The sequence below is a fragment of the Culex quinquefasciatus genome, chromosome 3, assembly GCF_015732765.1.
Source record: "Culex quinquefasciatus strain JHB chromosome 3, VPISU_Cqui_1.0_pri_paternal, whole genome shotgun sequence".
Taxonomy (NCBI): domain Eukaryota; kingdom Metazoa; phylum Arthropoda; class Insecta; order Diptera; family Culicidae; genus Culex; species Culex quinquefasciatus.
This window is the reverse complement of record NC_051863.1, coordinates 171,479,515-171,505,153: the sequence shown is the minus strand read 5'-3', so window position 1 is coordinate 171,505,153 and position 25,639 is coordinate 171,479,515. Positions and strand designations below refer to the sequence as shown.

The window sequence follows — 25,639 nt, the reverse complement described above, 5'->3', positions numbered from 1 at the left end:
AACAGTGTTTAACCACTAAAGCCGCCACAAAACCAATTTCGCAAAAGCAGTTTAACGGGACGTCATGCGTAGTTGGCTCCTAATCGCCATCATTGCAGTTTGCTGAGAGATTGAGAGACTCAGCGATGAGAGCGCGTAGTCGATGAAAAGGGGAGGAGTGATAGAGAGAGAATAACATCGCTGGGAATCACGGGACACAAGAAGAGATCTCACAAGCTGTAGTGACGGCTGCTATACTCTCGGATGTTTTTGGTGCCGAGATAATCAATTGATAGATTTTCTCACTCATCACTCATTTGCAATAGTGGTTTATAGCATTACTGTGTTTTTTTTAAAAGATTTTTTGACTTTTCATAAACATCATGAACATGCAATTTATGTTCCTGTATACAATCGATTCAAAAACTGTTTAGGATAAATTGACACTTTCAGGCTTTTCACAAATTTTTAATTTTAAAGACCAAAGATCGGAAAAAAATACTTGAAAGTCAAGAGAAAAATATTTTTATGAATTCAGAAAAATTTGGCAATTTCCGGAATTGACATAACCAAACATAACTGTTTTTTTGTTTAAAATATTCAATGATACTTTCTGTTTGCTTATTTAAGGAATTATGTTCGAAATTTAGAAATAAGAACAGGGGTCCTACCGAAATTATAAAGTGGTAAACCAATGAGGGAAAGAAGAAAAAATAAAACGCTATGAATATTTCAGCAAGGCGTCCAATTTCCCCGGCTTTAGAATTTCCCGGGAAAAGGGAAAAATATTTTTTGAATGCCGGAAAATTTCTGAAATGGTCAAAAAATTTATGTTTTCATTATATTGGTTAAGTTTTCCAAGCTTAAAATTATAGAATTCGCCCAATAATGTTAATTGGCGACATAAACGTCAATCTAAACAAGGACAGCAATTTTTTGATTGCTTAAAATACATTAAAAAATATTTGTTCTTTGTTATGCTTTGGATTTCTAATGAACCACCATTTTTAATAACGTTTAAAATTAAATAAGTTTCGTTTTAATATATTTCTTTTATATTTGTTTACATGACATGTATGAAACTGTCTATAAAAAAATCAAGAAACGAAAACAAATAAAATAATACCAGTCAATGTCAATTTTTTGCTAAGTTTAGAATCTCATGTTTTACATAAAACATATTTTACAAATTATCTTTATGTCACTACCGTCAGCTGGGCAAAATCGCGACTTCAGTGTGAAAAGGTACATGAGATTTTACAGCAATAAATTTGGAAATTGGTGTACTAACTGTTTTGTTCTGTTCCTGATTTAACCGAAATCAATCAAAAAAATCAAAACAAAATTTGGCTTAAGGAGCCATCCACAAACCACGTGGACATTTTTTGGGAATCTCTACCCCCCCCCCCCTTTTTCCTCCCCCTACTCCTCGCCATCATGGACAATTTCCATACAAATAAAATCTTTTTTGTATTTTTGTATGGAGCGTTGACAATCGCCATCTCCCTCCCCCCTAAGGTATCCACGTGGTTTATGGATGGTCCCTAAACAGCTGTCTTAATTCGTTTCTTTTGTGATGATTTGCTCCAGATGCCGGTGTTTGATGAAAAATAATAAAATATGATATTTTTTTTTCAAGCTTAATTTGATAAATAGACGGAAGTATCATACAAAGTCTTTTTTTATTTTAAATAAATTAAATGAAAAAGAAGATATTTAAAGCGCTAGACATTTTACGGATCTGTAAACTAAAATTTTAACAATTTTCCATTACACTTAAACCCCGATGGTTTGACACCAACTGTTGTCAATCGAACGGGGTCACTTTTTAGTTTGACACCCCTGTTACACGGAGCGCCGTGTAAAAAGTGACAGTTCGTCACTTTTTAGTTTGACTTTGCCCAACCAACGGGGTGCAACTAAAAAAGTGTCAAACGAAAAAGTGCCAACCAACGGAGGTTGAGTGTATAAGCCAAATTAACCCTCTGCTGCCCAAATTTTTTTTTCGAAAATATTTATTTTTCCTGTGTTCAGGAGGTCATTTTGAGCAACTTTTGTTCTAGGAAAAACTTTAATTCTCTTGTTTTATGTTTTTTTTTGTATTATTTTTAGTATATTAAATTGCATTTATCTTATTTAGTTTATGTTTGTTTTTAGTAGTATTTGGCCTATTCTACCACCTTATATAATTACGTTTTGCCTATCTAATTTTTTCACGTTATTACAGTAACTTTTTTTTTTTTTTAAATTTGCATATTTTTTACATTTTCTGCTATAGAATGGCACCATCATCATTTAAATTGCAAAAAATGCGTAGAGGCATAGTCTGGGATAGTACAAAAATTACTGCATACATGTTTTTACTGAAAATATAGGAAATGTTAGTAAAAAAACACAGCCAAAGTTGACCCCGAAAAATTACATTTTTAAAAACATTGACAAAGTCACAGAAAACAAGTAAAAATTCCATCCCTGAAATTTTCTAAAATTTTAAGAATTTTTCTTTCCAATTCTTTTTAAAGATCAAAAATCTGCTGGAAAATTGATTTTCGGGGGTTTTTTTAGATCGAAGCCCTTCTAAAGGCGGGGATAGGTTGTTGAGGGTTAATGATGATATATGCCGAGCACAAATTTTAATGCTTTAAAATTCTTATTGTACTCAACTGTTCATTAATTTACACAACTAAATGTGAGTTTCTAGACCAAAAATTAGTGTTTTTTTCAATTTAGGGAATCCCCGGGGCAAAACATAAAAAAAAACCAGGGACTCGGAAATTCCAGGTTTTGGAAAAAATCCCGGGCATTTTGTCTCGTGAATTCCCGGGATGAACGCCCTTTATTTCAGGAAAACTGTTCACATTATTAAGTGTAAACTAAATTTACCATAAACTGAATCATCACTTTCAAATGAAGAAGCATTTCCCTCCATATTTTAAGAAGTAATTTATCTTTTTTACTTTACGTCAAAATTCGTACGTTACTATACTGCCCATGTTCGCATAAATGTCCCATATGCAAAAACAGCAAGCTGAGAAAAATGCATTTGAAGTTTGTCCCATACATAAGGCTACGTGTTAAGTTTTCGTGAAAAAACTGGATTTCCTCCTGATTTCTAGAACAAAGTACTGGATGTTATTGGCTCTTTTGAAAGAGCACACGATTTTGAACCAAACTGCATCAAAAACTCGAAATCGATGAAAATGCATATGGGACATTTATGCGATCAGGGGCAGTATACCTTTCGACGTCAATAGTGACGTTCGCGTTTCGTGCGTGAAAGCCAATCAATACCGGAAATAGAATCAAGTGTGGTAAAAAAAATGAAAGTACTGCAAATAATAATAGTAATTAAGTATACCTTCCTCCTACGCTAGTTCAAACAAAGGTGTGATATGTGTCACATTCTATCAGCATGCCCTTTACAGAGTGTCGAGGTATTTGTGCAATGTTGATGGTGTTGGATAAACTGGATATTAATTTCTCATAAAAGGTAATTGGTTGTGATTGTTTTACGTTTTTTACTATTTTTAGGTTGTTGGAGTCAATTCTTAAAAATAAGATTCGCGAATTCATAGAAAAAATCTGCAAACAACCAAGCTTCAATCTTTGCAACCAAAACTTAAAACACTTTCTCCCACGGAAATTTCCGTTGCGTGCAATTGATGGCCCATTTATGAATTGATTCCACCACCAGTGTCAATGCCGAACGATCAATTTACTTGCTCTCTCCGGAATGAAACCGCCGTTCTTGTGGCGTTTTTGCTGTTGTTCAATGAACCGGGGGACGATAAGTCAATTGTTGCACAGTTTATGACTTTATTTTGCTGTTTTCATTCGGTTTTACGACTTTTCGTTTAAACATTTTAATCACTCTCCAAGGGCCCCAACTTTTACGATCGCACAGTTGGTAATGAAATGCCCTAAAAACCCGCACAAAAACTAGCCGCCGGATGGGTGATTAATGCTGGGGGCCTCGTGTGTGCGACCCTGACAGTGACAACAATAAGTTCCCCTGGCGGCACGTGCCCACGGGCTGAAGTTTGGACACCGCACTTACTTCATCAACCGTGGGGGCCGAGAAAGTGTTTGCTCAACCCGCTACGTTGCATTTATTGCCTGGTAATTAATTGATTGGGTGGTGACGGCACTGAAGACCGAACTGTAATTATTTATTTAACTTGTTGTGGGTTTGATCTAGCCTCGGTTTAGTTGGTGCGTTAGCAACTAGTACAAAGTAAAGCTGGAGTTTATTTGGTTTACTCAATGACTAGCGAGTTTTGTTTTGGATTCCCCGAAAGTTATTCCCACGATTAATGACCGTGATGGTATTTCCGGAAAAGCAATGTTATTTGTCTCACTATTCTTGGAAATGCTTCCAAGGGATTATTTGCAATTATAATTTCTCCTCGATTGTCCAGTTATCACCGCCGAGAGCCGATCTGCACTTTAAAGGAACCCCCGCAATTCTATTTACACAAGGAATCCCATTTTAACAGTAATGTAACGTTCTCTTTTAGATTAATTGAAATGATGGTGGTGGGTGATTATTACGGGAATTAATGCGGATTGACTTACCTTTTTCTCCGTCGTAACCGAAATCTTGACTTCGTCCATATGGAATTACTGAAAAATAGAAGAAGAAAAAAAATGTTAATGTTGAAGCATAAGGCAACTAAATTAATACATTTATATCAGAACCAATTTAATACCTTGATCTGATAATTCAAATTTAAAGTTTGCTTAGATACCATTCAGATAGGCTGTCTGAGATAGCCCAAGAGTACACACAACTGCATGTATTCAACAAGTCGTTCTACAGTTTATTTGCAGAAAGATGAAACAAGATCTTGTGTATTTTTGCATACCTTTCGTGATGACGGATGTTTTGCAGGGAAATGATAGTTTATTTATGAATAATATCACGTAGGATAACTACGACCTGTATTGGCCTGCCATCGCTAGGAATGTCTGTTTTGAAAAACAAATTGCAAAAGAAGGGAAAGATAATAATGAGTGCTAAGTAAGCTGGAAAGATTACAATAAATTGAGTTATCAAGCCAATATTTCGATGGTTTGAATTCTGTTCAGAAACATGCTAGCTATAGCCTCCAAGACTTAACGTCGCCTTTATGCTGGTTTATTCGATCTGAAAATTCGCACAATTTTTTTTTACATTATTGAATTTTCAAAAAGCATGCTTATTTCATGTGATTTTTTTCAATTATTGGAAAAATGTATTTGTAATGGGTCATATTTGGCCGTATTTGTAACTAATATTCTCTATTCGTTGCAACAAATCACATCAAGTAGCCAGTAATTTTTGTTCTGTCACAAATTATGTTTTGAACTTTGTTGTGAACTGCAAGTTACTTGTTTAATTTTATATAATACAGTGCCATCCCGTTTTGCCAACACTCGATTTTGGCCACAATTTCTTTAACTGTTTCCGATTTGGGCAACACCTAAATTGATTTTGGTCTCGTAATACTTTCAATTCTTTCAAAACATAAAATTATTACTCAAACTATTATTTTTTTTGATGCAAATATCTTTAATCATTACTCAATTCATTTTTTTATAGCAAAAAATCATCTATTTCATGCATTACGTGATTTATGAAACCGCACCCGTCATGATGAAGGGTTCACGATTGTTTTTTGGTGGATTTTACATAAATATACAGCAATTCCCCACGGGTCATTCCATCTCAACTGTGCACGAAAAAGTGCAAATTTGAAAATTACCCTCTCCGATTCTGCTCAAATTTGGCAGAGCTGTTGATACTATCAAAACATGCAAGAATCCCGAATTTCATCCAAATCGGACCACCCCCTCCATTTTTGTACCTCCCCAAAAAATCGACTTTTTGACGATTTTTGACCAAACCTCCTAGTTTCAAACGGCGATAGCTCAGGAACCACAAATCTTAGAGGGTCGGTCTTAGACTCAATTTTGAAGGAAATTGGACGTAGAGTCCATTTCCGTGATCAAAATGTTGATTAATTTATTTTTTCTACCTGTATTGCGCAATTGAAAACTTTAAACGGCCGTATCTCAAAACACCCCAACCTATTTTTTTTATTTGACCTCACCATCGTGTTCTCCGGCCAATTTTACATAAGAATCACTTATCGACAGAAATGAATATGTTTCGTTCCAGAGATATCGAATTTTAAAGTTTAGTGTTTTCGAGATTACCTACATCAGCTTCATTCGCCGCATCACAGGCGGGCTGATCAATAACTGCTACCTGGTGTTTCGGGAGATGATTGATTTAATTTATATTTAGGGGAAATTCTCGTATGTTTGGCAGATTAAGTCCACGCTCCTAGTTTCGTCCAATTTGCTCATTTTCACTATTCAAACAACAAATTTTGCAAAACTTTTGATAGAAACTTGCTTGTTCACTTCTTATTGAGCTATTTAGCGATTTCAGTCGAAATCGCTTTTAATCAGCTGTAATTGAATGCCAAAGTGCTGATATGGCAACATTAGAGGAACGCTGGAATTAGATGCTGTTCCACTACCTTGATCAATCTATTTTTGTGAAAGGGATATTTATTGGGTTATTTTGAATGCACCGTTTTTTACATGTTGCTAACCGTTTTAGGGTACCTCCGAGGCCATAAGCGGTAGCAAAATAGTGCCATTCAGCAAAAACCCCAAAACCTGCTTTATTATTATTATTTTTATTATTAATGTTTATTATTGACACTTTACCATAATTTGGCAAACCTGATTTATGGATTAAAAGATTGATCATATTAAATCTATTTTTATATTATGAGCCAGCTTCATTTGATTAAAAGATGATTTTAGTCAAGGTACATTCAATTTAAAAAAAAATCCTTACACGTGAGGACAGCAGCCGTATTATGTTCCAAGAATCCAAGAATGAAAGAAGAAAAAAAACTGTTGTTCGGACGGTGTCAAAATCATCGCAACTAAATTTGGGGAATTTGCCGCTTTGCAGCAGATCAAACTTTGTGATTTTCTTACATTTTTCAATTTTATAATTTCCAGAAATCCTTTTCCTACTCCTTGTGATCGTCCTTCACTAGAGTACAACGTATCAACAAATTTTATTCATTTCAATTCATATTTTTACTCAATAATGTATCGTGCACTTATTGTTCAGTGTTACTAACAAGATTAATTGCATTTTCCTGCTCGCTTCGTCGGAATCCAATTCTGCCCTTTACTGTGTGTCGTTATTGCTCTGTCCTGTGGTTGAGCAAATAAACATTCGCGATTAAACTCCAGTTTCCTACAGTGTTGTACAGTTATTTTTTGCCCAATTTGATAAAGATTATTTATGATGAAATATTATTTCAATTAATGACCAGGTAGCAGTTATTGATCAGCCCGCCTGTGTGCTTCTAGCAGATGCGGCGAATGAAGCTGATGTAGGTAATCTCGAAAACACAAAACTTTAAAATTCGATATCTCTGGAACGAAACATATTCATTTCTGTCGATAAGTGATTCTTGTGTAAAATTGGCCGGGGAACACGATGGCGAGGTCAAATAAAAAAAATAAGTTGGGGTGTTTTGAAATACGGCCGTTTAAAGTTTTCAATTGCGCAATACAGGTAGAAAAAATAAATTAATCAACATTTCGATCACGGAAATGGACTCTACGTCCAATTTCCTTCAAAATTGAGTCTAAGACCGACCCTCTAAGATTTGTGGTTCCTGAGTTATCGCCGTTTGAAGATAGGGTTTTGCTCAAAAATCGGCAAAAAGTCGATTTTTTGGGAGGGTACAAAAATGGAGGGGGTGGTCCGATTTGGATGAAATTCGGGATTCTTGCATGTTTTGATAGTATCAACAGCCCTGCCAAATTTGAGCAGGATCGGAGAGGGTAATTTTCAAATGCTGTTCCGCTTCAGATGGAATGACCCGGACGAAAACAGCATGGAAAAAAACAAAAGTGCTCGGATCGGGCTCAAAATTTTTGTGGGAGTTCCCTGGCCGAAATAATTAGACCCGTATTTTTTGTTTGGCCATTAGGGTGACCTACGCCGTGTTAGGGTGGTCTGAAAAATTGCCATTTTCGTCGATTTTCGCAAAAACCACTTTTTTCGAAAAATCATAACTCCTCGCCATTTCAACCGATTTCAATTGTCTTATACGCAAATGAAAGGTGATAAGTTGCCCTTTCAAAGAAAAATAGTAAGAAGTTTCAAAAATCTAGCCTAACATATGAAAAGGGCGTATGCAACTTTAAAATGCCGTTTTGACGGTGTCTGGACCAAAGAGCCTATGTCTGGAAATAATTTTATCGGATTCCCCGGACATTTTTACATAACATACTAAAAAATGGGAGGAGTTCATTAACAGGATTCCGAGATATGATTTTTTGAAAATAAAATCCGTGTTTTCTGACGCGCCGCGCGCAAGAACTGGAGAATGACGAAATTGGGAAAAAATCAACTTTTTTCACTAAAACTGCGATAACATAAAAATTTCAGCGATGACCTATACATGTCTGGGTACCAAAAGTTGCGTCTTTTAATTACGAAAATTTTGGTACCCAGACATCTATAGGTCGTCGCTGAAATTTTAAAGTCATCGCAGTTTTAGTGAAAAAAGTTGATTTTTTGCCAATTTCGTCATTCTCCGGTTTTTGCGCGCGGCGCGTCAAAAAACACGGATTTTATTTTCAAAAAATCATATCTCGGAATCCTGTTAATGAACTCCTACAATTTTGTAGTATGTTATGTAAAAATGTCCGAAGAATCCGATAAAAATATTTCCAGACATAGGCTCTTTGATCCAGACACCGTCAAAACGGCATTTTAAAGATTCATAAGCCCTTTTTATATGTTAGACTAGATTTTTGAAACTTCTCACTATTTTTCTTTGAAAGGTCAACTTATCACCTTTCATTTGCGTATAAGACAATTGAAATCGGTTAAAATGGCGAGGAGTTATGATTTTTCGAAAAAAGTGGTTTTTGCGAAAATCGACGAAAATGGCCATTTTTTAGACCACCCTAACACGGCGTAGGTCACCCTAATGGCCAAACAAAAAAATACGGGTCTAATTATTTCGGCCAGGGAACCCCCAGAAAAATTTTGAGCCCGATCCGAGCACTTTTTTTCATTCTGTTTTCGTGGGTTGCTGTATAAGTAGTTTTTTTCTTGAAAAAACTCTTTTTAAGATTTTCCGATTTTGGCAATCCTGTTTAATGATTATATAATCACGTCGTGGGATAGCACAGTAATGTGAAAAGAACTAGAAAAATCGAAAAAGTGACCGAAAAATTATAGAAAAAAGTTAAATTTTGTAGTATATGCCAAACTACAAACTGCTATACGAAATAAACGCATATTTAAAAAAAAAACAGATGCAAAAAGAAGATTTTTTTTGGTACACAGAAAAAAAAGTTGAATTTTGAAAGGTTGCAAATTTGGTAGGTTGAATATGCAAAATATGAACCTTATAAAAATTCATCATAAACTGAAATTCAATTTTTGATGTAATTATACACTTTTTTTTAAACAAAATCTGTCAAAAATTCCTGATGAATATTGCCATCATTTTTTATTTTTGTGTAGGACAAAAATGCCTAAAGTTACCCTCTTAAACAGGGAAAAAAGAAAATTTGCCATCAAATGAGTCTCTCAACGAAAACTGCAATGAGAGAACGCGAGATAGCGATTAGGAGCTGCATGTTGTTATTTTTTGAAATGATTTTTTTTAAATCGGCACAAGCAATTGCCTTCAAGTTTATTTTGTTAACAGATAAAAAATGGCATTCAACCTGAAAACAGATTAAAAAAAAGGTGTGTGCTCATACCAACCTTTGACATAAAAAAGCAGATACAGTGAACTTTCTCTGTGTCGAGAATTAAGAGATCGTCGATTGCGGGTGGTTTTAAAATATAGAACGAACAAATCAAAGCATGCTCTAGAAAGGACTGAAAAAATAATTGACAAATGGAGAAATATTGATATCGAAAAGATCGACAGCCACAAGGGTTTCCAGAAGCGTTTATTACTTGCCAGTCTGCCAATTAATTACTCAAATTACTGGTCCAAATTAATTGATTACATTAATTACTTTATTACTTTTCACTATGATGAAAAAATATATAATTTAATATTAAATAGATTTAAGTTTCAAAAATAAATTTAATGAAATAAAATAAAATTACTCAATATCAAGCAAAGTACAAACAGTATTGTTTTGTTCATAGTCTTAAATTATGCTTTTTTATTTATTTATTTTTTTGTGCCAATCTGGATATTGTGATTTTTTTGTACAATTTTAATTGAAAATAGCTTCACACATTGAAATTTTTCTCCTACTAGAGGGTGCTGAAACTTGGCAAGTCGAATGCCATTGAAATATTGTTGTTTAAAGTTGTTTGAAAAAAGCCCCCAGATTTTCGAGCCAAACATAAACTTTGAAAAATATTTGCAGCGGCTCTTTATGAAAACTGTGAAATTTTTCAAAATAACGTTATGTTTTAAAATGTTTTTTGGACATTGGTTTGACATTATTTCGTTTGTTTATTTTTTCTCAAGTATATTAAAAAAAATCCGTTACCAAAAATACGGATTATGTGTAATTTGTCATTCACATTGGATTTAATTTCGCCATCTGATTATTCAATTCTAATTTCACTGAGTTCGATTTTTAACAATGAAACATTTGTCTCAAAAATATTTGGAAATGTTTCAAGAAAATAGTTCAGCTCTTAAAAAAGAGATATTACAGGACTGTCAACTGCTGTAGTTAGCTGAAAAATATATTTAAAAAAAAACTTATTTTTAATTGTTTTTTAAATGGCTTTCACTTGAAAACCGTGCTTTTATCAATGATTATTAAGTAAATTTTGGTTCAAAATATTTGATCCACATAAACTTCAAATAATTTTGACTGTCTATTAGAAGGAAAAAACATAGAAAAAAATAACCAACTCTAATGTTGTTCTTGCAAAATAAAATCGTATTTCTCGACTTTTTTTAATTGAGCCCAATAAACATATGATAGACAATAGCTTTTGGGTCCTTTAAAAAAACTCTGAATTTTTACAATTATTTAATAAAAATAAATAGATTTTGGATTTATGAAACATTTTTCACTTATCATGGCGTTGCCTTTTGTTGTAAATCAGCTTCGCTAAACAACATGTTGAAAATAAATTTTAGGAAAGTTTGAGGAGAGAACTATGCTGCCCCTGATCGCATAAATGTCCCATATGCATTTTCTTCAATTTTGAGCTTTAGATGCAGTTTGGATCAAAATCGGGTGATCTCTCAGAAAAGCCTATAACACCCAGTACTTTGTTCTTGAAAACAGGAGGAAATCCAATTTTTCGCGAAAACTCAACACGCAGCCTTATGTATGGGACAAACTTCAATCGCGGTTTACTCAGCATGCTGTTTTTGCATATGGGACATTTATGCGAACATGGGCAGTATGGTGAATAAGGCCTTCTACATACAGAACCAGTCTTTTTTCAATCTATGTGTGACACACTTCTTTAAAATGAAAAAGATATACTGTTCTAATAGATTATATCAAAAAAATCAAATAGTTTTGTTGAAGAAGTATAAAAATGATTACTTAAATTACTCAACATTTCTTTAATTACCAAATAATTACTTTAAATTACTTTAATAACCATGAATTACTAAGTAATTAATAAATTACATAATTACCAGCTTAAAATCAAAGTAATTATTAATTACTTGCCAGTCTGAGGCCTTGCTGGAAACCCTTGGACAGCCAGAGAGTCGACTGTAATTTATTTTAAAAGTGAAACTATTTTGTTCTGAAAAAAAAAAAAAAACTCCTCAGCAAGCTTCCCTGCACCGTGCGGTACACGCGGTTCACTTGTCCCTCGGGTTTGCTTTGCGCCTGCTTTGTTCGGTTTACACCCGTACCCGACTCACACGAACCGAGGGTATTTTGGTTCATCGTACCAGCGCACCACGTCACTCTCGGTTCGCCGCGTCGATTTTGTGTATGGCACTCACCCATGGCATGAACCCGGTGTATGAACCAAGGTGCTTCACTCGGTACGAGCCGAGGTACGTGCCGTGGTATGCGCTGGCGGTACAAAACGGGTTCAATACCACGACGCGTACCACGGCACGTTTGGTTCATGCCATGGGTGAGTGTCAGACACAAAACCGATGGGGCGAGCCGAGAGTGTCGTGGTGCGCTGGTACGATGTACCAAGATACCAATACACAAATGGGTTCAGGCACGTACCGAAGCTAGAAAACCAAACCCGCGGTGTGCGTTGGCACTGGCGCATGGGAAGCTTGCTCCTCAGCAATACTTGAAACTTATCATTAGACACCAAATCAATCCGAAAATTCGTTCTAAAGATACAGATTTTTTTTAGAAATTTATATAAAAACTGATTGTAAGAAAACTTTATAACGTCATGATTCGAATTCCGGACACTGATAAAAGCTGATCCGAAATCCGGACACTTTTGCTTCAAATTCCGGGCACTCGATTTTTCTTTAGAATCGCACGAATTTGGACTGAAATGTTAGTTATATAAAAATTTGCTAGATTTTAAGAAAATCAAAATCATAAATTTCTGCTTTGCCTTCCCGGTGCTTCAGACGTCTATGAAATATTTCAGTGAAATGTTTCAATTTTTTTGTAAACTTATAATTTTATTGTATTTAATTGTTTCGGCATTAACTACAGCATCCAAACAAACTTTAAATGAAAGTTGATGTTACAATTCATCAAATAACACTGTTTTGACATTCATAATGCGAACTTATATCCTAATAATTGATAGAACAAGATGAGCTGTCCGGGTTTCGAAGCGTCCGGGAATTAGAATCATGAATCAATGGTGCAAAACGACTTCTAAAGTCATCGAGAAAAATCAAAATCAAAATAAAAAAAAAAAAAACAAAAGTTGCAACAAAAAAGCTCTATAACGTCATGATTCAAATTCCCGGACGCTTCGAAACCCGGACAGATCATCTTGTTCTATCAATTATTAGGATAGAAGTTAGCATTATGAATGTCAAAACTGTGTTATTTGATGAATTTTAACATCAAATTTAATTTAAAGTTTGTTTGAAAGCTGTAGTTGATTCCAAAACAATTATATAAAATAAAATTATAAGTTTACCAAAAAAGTGAAACATTTCACTGATATATTTTATAAGCGTCTGATGCACCGATGGAAGGCAAAGCAGAAATTTATGGTTTTGATTTCCTTGAATTCTACCAAATTCTTATATAAAATATCGACTTTTTTGATGTTAACAGCTTATTTGAGACCTAAAGAATGCCATTCACTAACATTTCAGTCAGAATTTTTGCGGTTCCTAAGCAAAATCAAGTGTCCGAAGCGAATCAGCTTTTTTCAGTGTCCGGGATTGGAAGCACAACATGTCATTTTTATTTTAAAAATCTGATGAAAAATTGTTAGAAAAGACATATTTTCCATGCATTCTCTTAAAACTGACTGTTTATACTACATCCTAATGATATTTCTACATCTCCAACTTGTTACATGATTTTTTTCCAGCTATAACAAAAATGATGTGCTTATAAGTGTTCGGATTTTGAATCATGACGTTATTTGGAGAAGTCGACGTCGTCGTGCTATGTTGTCACACCCGCCATTTCGACGTTCCGAGAAAAACGCGTTTTAATGTTTGACCTTGAATAAACGAAAACGAAAGCACGCAATGTAAACAATAACAAACACGTTTTATTTGGCTGACCATTATGTGCATTGTCCCAAAGTTTGGTTGAAGTTGGTTGCTGGAGTCCCGAGTTATAATTACAAATGTTTACGGTAGTCTAGCTTGTAAGTGCGTCAAACGCATCCTGACTTTCCTGGCCTGAAATCCCTTTGGCCTTTTGTCGCACTTACACCAATTTTTATGGAGTGACAAGATAGCACAACAAGATTGAAACTACTTTCATATGTAAAGTCACAAAAATGCACGGAGTTTTTTTGGTTTTTGTTGAATATCTCAGGATTGAAATCGAATTTTGTGGATCTGTGAAGGTCAAAAGGTGAGGCATTGTGAGCTGCAAAAAATGGCGTTCTTTACTCAATTTGGCCCAAATTGCACGTACGAAAGGTTAGCACGACGGCGACGAAATTTTCTGCTTCAAATTTATGAAAAACAAATAACGAAACATTGAAACTATAAACAAAACCAATTGCACTCAATAAAGTTATTCATACTATTCATAAAATGCATCCTGTCGGTGCATAAAATGTGCAATATTCACTCACACATCTCGTCAGTGCAATTGCAAGAAATCACTTTTCAATCTGGAACTGGACAATGTACTCTCCTCAATTCATACAAAAGCCTCTGGGTTCGTCATTCTTTTAGATTAAACGAGACGCAGCACACAGTACCCGCAGTGTTCGTTCGCGTCTCTAATTAAGGCTTCGGAATATTCAAGCAGGAAGCCAGATTAACGACACAATACACGCAGAAAAATAAGGCATATTTGAATCAACAAAACGTTTTGTTGATTTGAAAATCATATTTTTTGTTGAATCAACGCTAAACGTCAAAGCAGCTTTTTCAAAACAACAAAAGACTTTTGTGGAATCGAGAAAATCAAGTTTTGTTTCAACGCAAAATCGGCGTTGATTATATTCAACAAAAATTTTGTTGATTCAAACCTCGTACAGGCTGATTCTACAAAACATTTTTCTGCGTGTAGTCATTTATTTTAAGAAGACTTTTATTGAAAGACATGCGCCTCGGTACTCGAGGAAGGTGCGTGACTTGCGTCGGTGGCGTGTCACTTCTCGTACATGTGACGAACTTCACGTAGGCAATTTTCGGGAATTTTTAACTGGCTTCCACAACTAATGGTGACAGCTTTGCCGGTTAAATCTGTATACTTAATCAATGACAATGAGAGTGTTGAATCAGATAAAACATCAAACGATGCGACAGATGGCGCAAAATGACGAATTTTAGGTTAAGCGAACATTCAACGGAAGAGGTTTTGGCAGACTTGACTCCATAAATTAAAATGTACGGTTCAAAGAACTCAATGTGAACAAGTTTTGGATCTAACCTCACGAGTCATAATGAAATAATTGATCACTCCAACCGGAGAAAGAAACATGCATCTCAAGCTGAGGTAATTCGTTAAACCACTTCAAATCCCAGCCAACACGGCTCGCAAACCCACTACCCGAGTGATCCACTTAATCGCTACGTGCCAATTAGATTGATAAACATTGAAATTATTTACTCATTAGTGGCACGAGTCATTTTGCGCACATGCAAATCGGCCATTTATCGGTTTGTGCGAAACGAATCCGGCTCCACCCTGGTTTAGAGTGTACCGTTTCGCGACGTTCTTGACAGTCTGCGGCTGCTTGGATCTACCTTCCGGTACTCACTCGCCGAGACTGCGAACTTCCAAGTGGCGTCAAATTTTCAATAATCAAGCTTCAATTTCCTCCTGCCGACTGGTAGTAGCTAGTTACAGTAAGTCAAAACGACTGGCGTCTAAATTGCCCCAATCGAGTGCGGTAGAGGACAGCTGATAAGTTTGACATTAGAGGTTTCCCTTCGCCAGTGACATTGTTTCCAACTTGGCAGCTTATCTTCTTCCGTCATATTTCATAAAGGCTGACTTGGTTGGAAAAGCTGCTGCTACTGTTACTTGCCCTGGGACAGTACCTTTGACCAGCCCTGATGGGTAATCTGACAAGCTGTGGAGGAAGTGCATAGATTTGCATATAAAAGCGGCTCCAGTGTCGTCCCCCTTGGGCTACGTCCGAATAAAGTGACTTATGCTTGGGGAAACGTTTATGGGAAATTGCATTTTGAATGGCTATGACTGCAATCAGCACAATATTTCGTCGTCGTTGTGTTATCTTGACGCAAATTTTAAAATCACAATTAGGCTACACAGTATAAAAACAAAATAAATGGCAAGTTTAAATTTATGGATTTTTAATTTTTTTGACAAAAAGTAATGAGAAAATTGTTTAAATAATATATATTTCTGATGTAAAATAAACCATTTTGTAAAAGATTCAATGTAAAAAGTCAGCAAAAAGTGTTATTTTACACCAGAAACCGAGTTAAATTTCATAGGCGAAATGAGAATTTCGTCAATTTGCAACTTCAATCATTAAATCGCGAAAGAGATCAACGTTCTCAAATCATTCGAATTGTGTCAAGATCGTAAATCAACTGACAAAGATTAGACCCACCAACCTAACATATGACAATAAAGCAAAGAAGTAACAATGTTATGCACTGGTCGCTCTCAGCAAAAGTTGCCACCAATAAATCACGATCGTGATGTTTCGACCTTCGAGCCATTTTTCATATCATTCGAAATCTTTGCTACGATCTTGTGTCAGCTGGTGCGACAACACACACCGACGTCACACCGTAAAAAATAATTAATGGCTGACAAAAAGCTTCCCTAGCTTCCCGTCCGAATATCAAATATTACCACGTGGAATTGCCCATTGTTAACCGCGCACCGCAAATGATTCACACCCCCGCCGAGTGTCCCCTCCCCCAGTCTGATGGCGCTTCATACAAATTTTCCATGCTGCCATCGACACACGGTAACTTACCGGAAAGTCATCCATTTTTCAGCAGAAGGCAAATGGCAATCAATGCAATGCAATGCAATTCAAGTTCAAACTGCAGCTGCCGTTGCAAAATTGATAGGGTTGTGGTGTATTTGCACGCCTTTCAATGCGGTTCTAGTTCTCTATTGATGAGATGGCACTCTAATGTTTTTTTGGGAAGTTAACTTTTTCCTAGGAATGGGTATTAACAACTCGTTTTACTTTAAATTTAATTGTTCATTTAGTAACAGTTTGAAATATTTCAGTAAAGTGCATTTTGATTCATAACCCCATTTTATAATAGTAGTTTATGTTTTAGTGCTGAAAAAAATTGAGTTTTGCAACGAGTTCCATACAACATTTTTGGCAATTTCGAAAATCACCCATTTGAGTGGAATTATCAGTGAAATTTTCATGTATTTTGTCAAATAACCGCTTAAATAGCACCCAAAATCGACCATTTAAAAATTTATTTTTTTCAAATGTTGATAAAGTCACATAAAAACGCAAACCAGTGCTATTTAAAAATCAATAATATTTTGGGGATTTTTTAGATCGAAGACCAAGGCGGAGTGAGTTGCAGGGGATCAAAAACTGTTATAATAAAATAGTATTTTTCTGGGCTTTTTTCCTTCAAATTGTCTTTACCCAAAATAGACAACAAATTGATCATTCCGTTTTCGAGATGAGCAACTCTCTACGAAATCTGTCTTTATTAATTAAATTTAATTTTCGTATATTTTAATTCGGCTGAAACTTTTTTGGTGCCTTTGGAATGCCCAGAGAGCCATTTTGCTTCATTAGTTGTCCATATAATTTTTCATGCAAATTTGGCAAATATCCATACCAAAGAGTTGTATGAAAATTCAAAAATCTCTATCTTTTGAATAGAGCGTCCAATTTCCCGGGGTTACAAAATTCCCGGGAAACGGGAAATTTTCCACAAATTTCCAGGGAAATCCCCGGAATTCCCGAGAAATTTGAAGTTTATCAAAAATTGTTCAGACCCTATTCTGACTAGTATTTTGCTACAAAATTGTATAGAATTGCAATAAGTGTGAGGATCGATAAATACCTTGACTTATGAGTATTTTTTTTGTTAAGAAGTAGGTGTTATTTTTTTTAATCACAGTGTTTGGACAGTGAGTTAAATTAATCCATGCTCCAAAACCAAATCAATGCATTAAAATTTGTCTCTGTGATCAGTTGGTGAGAAATTGATAAAAATAATAGTTGAAGTAAAAAAAAGTTTTAAGGCAAATATTTGTTTAGAGCAAATCTTACTGGTTTGAGCTCATTAATAAATAAATAAGCATTGCACTTTCCTAAAAAATCTGCTATTTATTTGAAATAAATTTTTTAAGCAATTACAAGTCAAATTTTACAAATATTTGGAGTGAGTTTTTGAAACATGTTTGCACTATTCGGGCACCTTTTGTAAAATACAAATGATTTCAAATGATTTTTTAATTATTCAGCCTAATAAATGACCTCGATTAAAAGAATTTTCAAAGCAAAAAATAAAAGTTGTTTAGTAGTTGCATACAACCTCTTACGCCCTTGGTAGCTCTAGAGCTCTATGAATTTTCAACGTTGAACTATAATTTCACACTTTTAAACAAATTAACCTTATTCTTTTCGTTAAACCCTCTTTGAGACATTTAATGATACAAATTAAATTTTCATCCAATTTGGTCATGGTTTACAAAAACGTAAAAATAACTCAAATATTTTCAAATGATATAAACAAAATTTCGTTTCAAAAGCTTACCAAAATAAAAATGAGCAATTCTCTACGAAATCGGTCTTTTTTCTTAAATTAAATGTTATATTTTTTAATCCGACTGAAACTTTTTTGGTGCCTTCGGTATGCCCAAAGAAGCCATTTTGCATCATTAGTTTGTCCATATAATTTTCCATACAAATTTGGCAGCTGGCCATACATAAATGATGTATGAAAATTCAAAAATCTGTATCTTTTGAAGGAATTTTTTGATCGATTTGGTGTCTTGGGCAAAGTTGTAGGTATGGATTAGGACTACACTGGAAAAAAAATGATACACGGTAAAATTTTTTTGCTGATTTTATATTTAACTTTTTATCACTAAAACTTGATTTTGAAAAAAACACTATGTTAATTTTTTTATATGTTTTAGAGGTCATAAAATGCCAACTTTTCAGTAATTTCCAGGTTGTGCAAAAAATCTTTGAGCGAGTTATGAATTTTTTAATCAATTCTGTTTTTTTTTTAAATCGAAATGTTGGTCGCAAAAATTTTTTAGCATAATTTTTCGATGTAAAATCAAATTTTCAATCAAAAAGTACTTGAGTGAAATTTTGATAAAGCACACCGTTTTCAAGTTAAATCCATTTTTAGGTAACTTTTTTGAAAAAAGTTGCAGTTTTTCATTTTTCAAAATTAATGCACATGTTTGCCCACTTTTAAATAAATATTTTTGAAAAGCTGAGAAAATTCTCTAAAGTTTGCTTTTTTGAACTTTGTTGCTGATATATTGCAATGCAAAGGTTTAAAAACAGGAAAATTGATGTTTTTTAAGTCTCACACAAAAAATCTATCATTTTCTAATGTCGATATCTCAGCAACTAATGGTCCGATTTTCAATGCTATAACATGAAATATTTGTGGAATTTTCCGATCTTTTCGAAAACAATATTTTCAAAACTTTCAAATCAAGACTAATATTTCAAAAGGGCCTAACATTCAATATTACGCCCTTTTAAGATGTTAGTCTTGGTTTGATAATTTTGAAAATATTATTTTTTGACATGAAACTGATAAGTTCAATAAGAGTAGTAAATTGAATTTACTAAAATAAAATTGAGTTGTTTCATTATTTTTTGTTAATTAAAAAACAATACCAAAAAGTTTAGAAAATGTATACTTCCGCTTAGTTTTAGGAATTCCCGGGAGATTTACAAATTTCCCGGAAAATGGGAATTATATTTTTGCGGGAAATCCCGGTAAATTGGACGCTCTACTTTGGAAGTAATTTTTTGATCGATTTGATTCGGCAATGTTGTAGGACTGATACACTGTAAAACATTTTAATTTCACTTATGTCACTAAAACTTGATTTGCAAAAAAAATAATATATTTTTTTGTATTTTCTGATTTGTTTTAGGGGCCCAACTTTTCTGAAATTTCCAAAAAATGTTTGATCGAGTTATGAATTTTTGAATCAATACTGATTTTTTCAAAAAATTGAAGTGCAAAAATCCATGCAAAATCAATTTTTTTTAACTAAAAGTGCTTTAGTGAAATTTTGATAAAGTGCACCGTTTTTCAGTTATAGTTTTTTAAGGTTACTTTTTTGAAAATAGTTTTTTCAAAAAATCGAAGAGCAAAAATCCATGCAAAATCTATTTTTTCTAACTAAAAGTGCTCAAGTGAAATTTTGATAAAGTGCACCGTTTTCCAGTTATAGTTTTTTAAGGTAACTTTTTTGAAAATAGTCACAGTTTTTAATTTTTTTAAATTATTGCCCATGAAAAAAATAAAATTGAAAAGCTCAGAAATTTTCTCCGTACCATTTTCTAATGTCGATACCTCAGCAAGTAATGGTCCGATTTCAATGCTAAAATATAAAACATTCGTAAAATTTTCGGATTTTTTGGAAAAAAATATTTTTTTAAATCAAGACTAACATTACAAAAGGGCGTTATATTGAATATTTGGCTCTTTTGAAATGTTAGTCTTGATTTGGACCATTAGTTGCTGAGATATTGGATTTGGATGAGCTTTAAAAAACTTCCATTTTCCTAAACTTTTCGACAAGAAATAAAAACGGACAATCATGGACTTTTATTCAAAAATCCAAAAAAAGGAATTCCTCAGTTAAAATTAAACTTTAAATGGATATATCTTGAATCGGTGCACTTCATCAAATTTTCTGGAAAGAACTATTCGATTGCAATTTTGATTATACTGTACAATTATTTTACCATAACGGCAAATTTTTTGCTTTTCTATGGTTGCGGATTTTTGTCCACTCAAACAAATTTAAAAAATCAAAAATACAGATTTAGTTTTTTTTGTGAAGGTAAAAGTTAATTTAAAAATTTAACAAAAATCAGTGTACCAAGTTTGCGTAAGACGCTAAATTGATCAGAAAATTCCTTCAAATTTTTTTTCGAATATTTACGTACCAGTTGCCAAAATTGTATGAAGCCATGTATGGGTTAACCATGGTGACATAAAATGATTTCAAAAAGGACCCCATGATGTTTGAACTTAATCAAAATCATAAATAAAATCCATTCCCGGTTTTTGTCATTTTTTGTCATGCTCATATAAAACTTTTGCTTGAAATTTTATTATTTGCTTTTTTTAATCGAATTCAAATTAAACAATTGCAACTAAATCATACAAAGTGCCAAATTAAATTAAACATAATTCTAATTACAATCTTAATAAAAAAAAAGAAAAAAATCACATAGTGCTTAGTAGACAACTAAAATTATACTCTTGCCAAAAAATGTCACATATCTTAGAAATCATGGATATGATTATTTCTATAATTTTATTCGTGGTCCCAACATACAAAATTGAAAGGTATCGGTAATCAATATTTACTTACTCTTTGATTTTCAGGGAAAAATAAGAAGGAGAATCAAAATCTAAAAGGGAAATCAAATGATCTTGTTTACAAACAACTTTGTACAGTGTTATCTTCAAAATCACACGTGAGCTCTCAATCACATGACCCGTGGCGCCACGTCAAACACCTTCCCCGGAGATAACCGCATTCTAATTTACGACCGCTTTCCGCTTCCAATTTGTCAGTTTGTTTGTTTTTTTTTGTTTTCACTGCCACCACTGACCGGAACAACATCAAATTATTCATTTGCGGCGTTTGTCGAGTTGTTTCGCGAAACAAATCACTTATCCCACACGCTGCAACCCAGATGAAAGTCTGGGCCGGTCATCAACGGCCTGGCCAGCTTCCGCGTGTATTGTGAGAAGAATGGCAGCTGAAATTTAAAACCGCAAATCCGCTATCAAATTCGCTTTCCACGTGTGTTGGTGGAATGCTTTTTTTTTTTACATCAGAACGAGAACATTAAATATTTTATTCATCTTCATAGTATTTTTGTAAAAAGCATACAAAAGACATTTCAATCAGTTGAATTGTTCTTGGTTCATTAGGTCCTAGTTTATCTTGTTTTGTACAGGTAGACTTGCTGACTCTTCTAATGCAAAACTCGTCACTTATTTCACTTCTAACCTGTAAGATATTCGTGTTACGTGCTAATTTATGCAATTTTCTCTGTTGGCAATATTTACAACATTTGCAAAAAAATTAAGGGGTTCTATTGCCCCAACATATTGTTTGTCAAGCTACGACACATTTCTCTCAAGAAAGATCAACCATTTCAGAATGTTACTTCAGGCTTGTTCGCTAGAAAAAGACACACTCCAAATGGCACCTGCGTGGAATCGGCTCATGTGTGAGTCAGCAATCTCCCACATCTTCTCATCTCCCGTTGTTCATACAGGTCGTTGGTGCATTCATTAGCCGGTCTCGTTAATGGTTGCAAATTGGAGCAGGAATGTGATCGACAGGTGAGCACTGGAAGCACTTAAGCTAGTTCAACAAATGTGTGTTATTTTGCAAAAGTTCAAAATAATTGAAGTCTTCGCTGGGCAGAAGCTTACAAATGAGGTCGTAACTATCAACAAGATTGATACTTTGTTGGCCCTCGGCGCAAGTGGTTCCTGTGGGAGATCTGATTTGAATTTAATTGCACGCTGAAGCTAACCAGCTCCACGCAGAGGATGTTCTAGATCGATTTGTTATACAAGCCGCAAAAGTTACAGGGCGGAAGTAATGTCATAACAAAACGTATGTTACTGCGCTGCTGTGACGAGCTTTTAATAAGAGTTATGTAGATTGCAGATACCAGGCAAAGCTATTAATTAACTTTATATTTAAACTGGAATAATATTTAAGTTGTATGAAGCTTTACTTAGAATAATTGTTGCATATTAAACGATACTAAATAACTCAAAAACTATTTATTTCATCAAACATTGCATTACATAAATAAGAGTGCAGTACCAATCATGAAAACTCATCTATAAAAGATCCCTTTCTGTTCCATACTTAAATGAAAATATTAAAGAAATAAAGCAATTCTCTAAAATTTCGGTCATTCGATTTTTTTATCCAGCTGAAACTTTTTTGGTGCCTTCAGTATGCCCGAAGAAGCCATTTTTGCATCATTAGTTCGTTCATATAATTATACAAATTTGGCAGCTGTCCATACAAAAAATATATGTGAAAATTCAAAAATCTGTATCTTTAGAAAGAATTTTTTGATCGATTTGGTGTCTTCGGCAAAGTTGTAAGTATGGATAAGGACTGCACTGAAAAAAATGATACACGGTAAAAAAATTGTGATTTTTTATTTCACTTTTTGTCACAAAAACTTGATTTGCAAAAAAAAACTCTATTTTTATTTTTTTTATATGTTTTAGAGGACATCAAATGCCATCTTATCAGAAATTTCCAAAATGGGTAAAAAATCATTGACCGAGTTATGATTTTTTGAATCAATACAGATTTTTTTCAAAATATCGAAATATTGGTCGCAAATTTTTTTTCAACTTCATTTTTCGATGTAAAATCGAAGTATTCCATTCAATTTTTGATAAATTGCACCGTTTTCAAGTTATAGCTATTTTTAGGTAACTTTTTTGAAAATAGTCGCAGTTTTTCACTTTTCAAAATAAATGCCCATATTCGCTCAGCTTTGAAAAAAATATTTTTGAAATGCTGAGAAAATTCTCTATACTTTGCTTTTTTAAACTTTGTTGATACGACCCTTAGTTGCTGAGATATTGCCATGCAAAGATTTAAAAACAGGAAAATTGATGTTTTTTAAGTCCTACCCAAACAACACATCATTTTCTAACGTCGATATCTCAGCAACTAATGGTCCGATTTACAATGTTAAAATATTTTCCGATCGCTTCGAAAAAAATATTTTCAAAAATTTTAAATCAGGACTAACATTTCAAAAGGGCGTAATATTGAATGTTTGAATGTTTTTGTATATTTGAGAATTGTTTTTAATATTTGGGAACATTTTTTTAAATATTTGATAATATTTGATTGAGACACAGCTGTTTAAAATAGAGGTGTTAAATTTATAAAACTTGAAGGAGAAACAATTTTAAATCATCGACTCTAGTGCGTCCGTCCCGGAAATTCCCGAGACAAAAATACCGGGAATTCCCGAAAATGACAAAAAGAAAACAAATTTTGGTTTAAAATTCAGATTTGGTTCTTTTCAGTTATCTATAAGAACTTTAATGCATTAAAAAGTTTATTCGGCATAATTCAGCATTACTTTGGCTTTTAAGGAAAATTTGTTGAAATTATAGTTTACAGATCCGCAAAATGCTTTGCGCCTGAAATATTTTCTATGAAATTTTATTAATTAGAAAAAATACTTCGTATATTTATGACTTCAAACTTGAATAAAATATTATATTCAAAAAAAAATGTTTTTTTTTTTTTCATAAAAAAAACCGGCATCTGGAGGTAATCAGGACAAAAGTCACGAATTTAGACAGCTGTATTTTTTTTGCAAAATATCCTGATTGTTTTGATTGTTTTCGGTTACAACAGGAATATAACAATACAATTAGTACACCGATAACCAATTTTATTGCTCTAAAATTTCCTGTAGCTATTCAGACTGCAGTCCCGATTATCTCCAGTTGGCGGTAGTGATTTAAAGATATTTTTTTAAATATGTTTCAAATATTAAACATAACATTCTTAACTTATTCAAAGTGTTACATTGTCTGATATAATTTTATTTGCATTCGTTTCTTGTTTTTGCTTTTATAAATTATTTCATTATAGAAATATATTAAAAAATGTGGCTAATTCAAATTCCAAAGCAAATCAAAGAACAAAAACAATTTCATTTAATGTGTTTTGAACTATCTGAAGACTGCTGTTCTTGTTCAGATTGAAGTATAGCCTATCACCAATTAACTGTATTGAGCTAGTTCTATGATTTAAGCTTGAAAAACATAACAAATATTATGAAAACATGGATTATATGACTGCTTCAAAAATTTCCCAGAATCCTGGGAATTCCAGGGGTTCTAAAAATATTTATCCCGTTTCCCGGGAAATTAAAAAAAACCGGGAAAATTGGACGATCAACCTTTTTTGAATTTTGAGTTCAGGACTCACGTTATATGATTTATTTGATACATTCATTTGAAAACTGTTCGTGCTTTTCGTATAGCTGTAAAATAATCAATTTTTTGTTTGTCTCAAAGATGTTACTTCTACCTTTACTAAATTAATTTCACATTATTTCAAAATCGTTGCAGTTATTTGGAATTTGTGTACACCTCGATTTCAAATTTAATTCTTTTAAACTTCTTAAAAAGGTTATTTGTAATAAAAAAGAATAACCCTGCCTAGAATGAATGCCTTAAAAAACTGCAGGTCAAATTAGCTTGTGTTGAAATAATAATATAAAACTTTTTTTTTCACAGAATTACATTTTTTAACGATACCTACAAAAGGGGTACCAGGTTAACATTTAAAAAATCTTGCAATTCTCAATGGTGAAAGGGAGGGAGGGTATGAATTAATTTAAAAAAAAAATATAAGAATTTAGGAATTGATTTTTTGGTCTCAATAATGTTTAATTTACCTTTTCTCTATGTAAAGCTGATTTTTTTTTTATTTTTCAATTAAATTCGTTTATTTTAATAAAAAAAGTTGTCCAAAATGGACATAAAGTGAAAAATCTGCCAAAATCTGACTCTGAGAAGGATCTTTATTCTGGCTGAGACTTGAAGAATCTGGCACTTCCAGATTTATTCGGCAACACTGGAACATGCAATGGTGCAAAACGTATTCTTTGAGCAGCGGCAAAAAAACCCAAATACAAAAATAATAAGTTCGATGGATGAAATAATTGAGAATTCATCAGTAGGTAAAATGTTTTATAAAATTGATTAAAACATTACTCTAATGATTATGAGCAGCGATGCTAGATATACAGATAAATCTGTATTTTACAGAT

At 33.5% G+C, this 25,639-nt stretch overlaps 2 protein-coding genes across 2 annotated transcripts in view; one reads left to right on the top strand and one right to left on the bottom strand.

Moving 5' to 3' along the window:
- Positions 1-25,639, top strand: part of LOC6044069 (opsin, ultraviolet-sensitive) — a 219,143-nt gene that overhangs the window by 20,013 nt on the left and 173,491 nt on the right. The gene's annotated exons all lie outside the window — the stretch shown is intronic.
- The window catches only part of LOC6044075 (putative carbonic anhydrase 3), a 59,722-nt gene that overhangs the window by 12,126 nt on the left and 21,957 nt on the right, over positions 1-25,639 (bottom strand). The window contains exon 3 of the mRNA XM_038260132.1: positions 4,555-4,602. Coding sequence (XP_038116060.1) covers positions 4,555-4,602 — 48 coding nt within the window. The remainder of the gene's footprint in view (positions 1-4,554; positions 4,603-25,639) is intronic.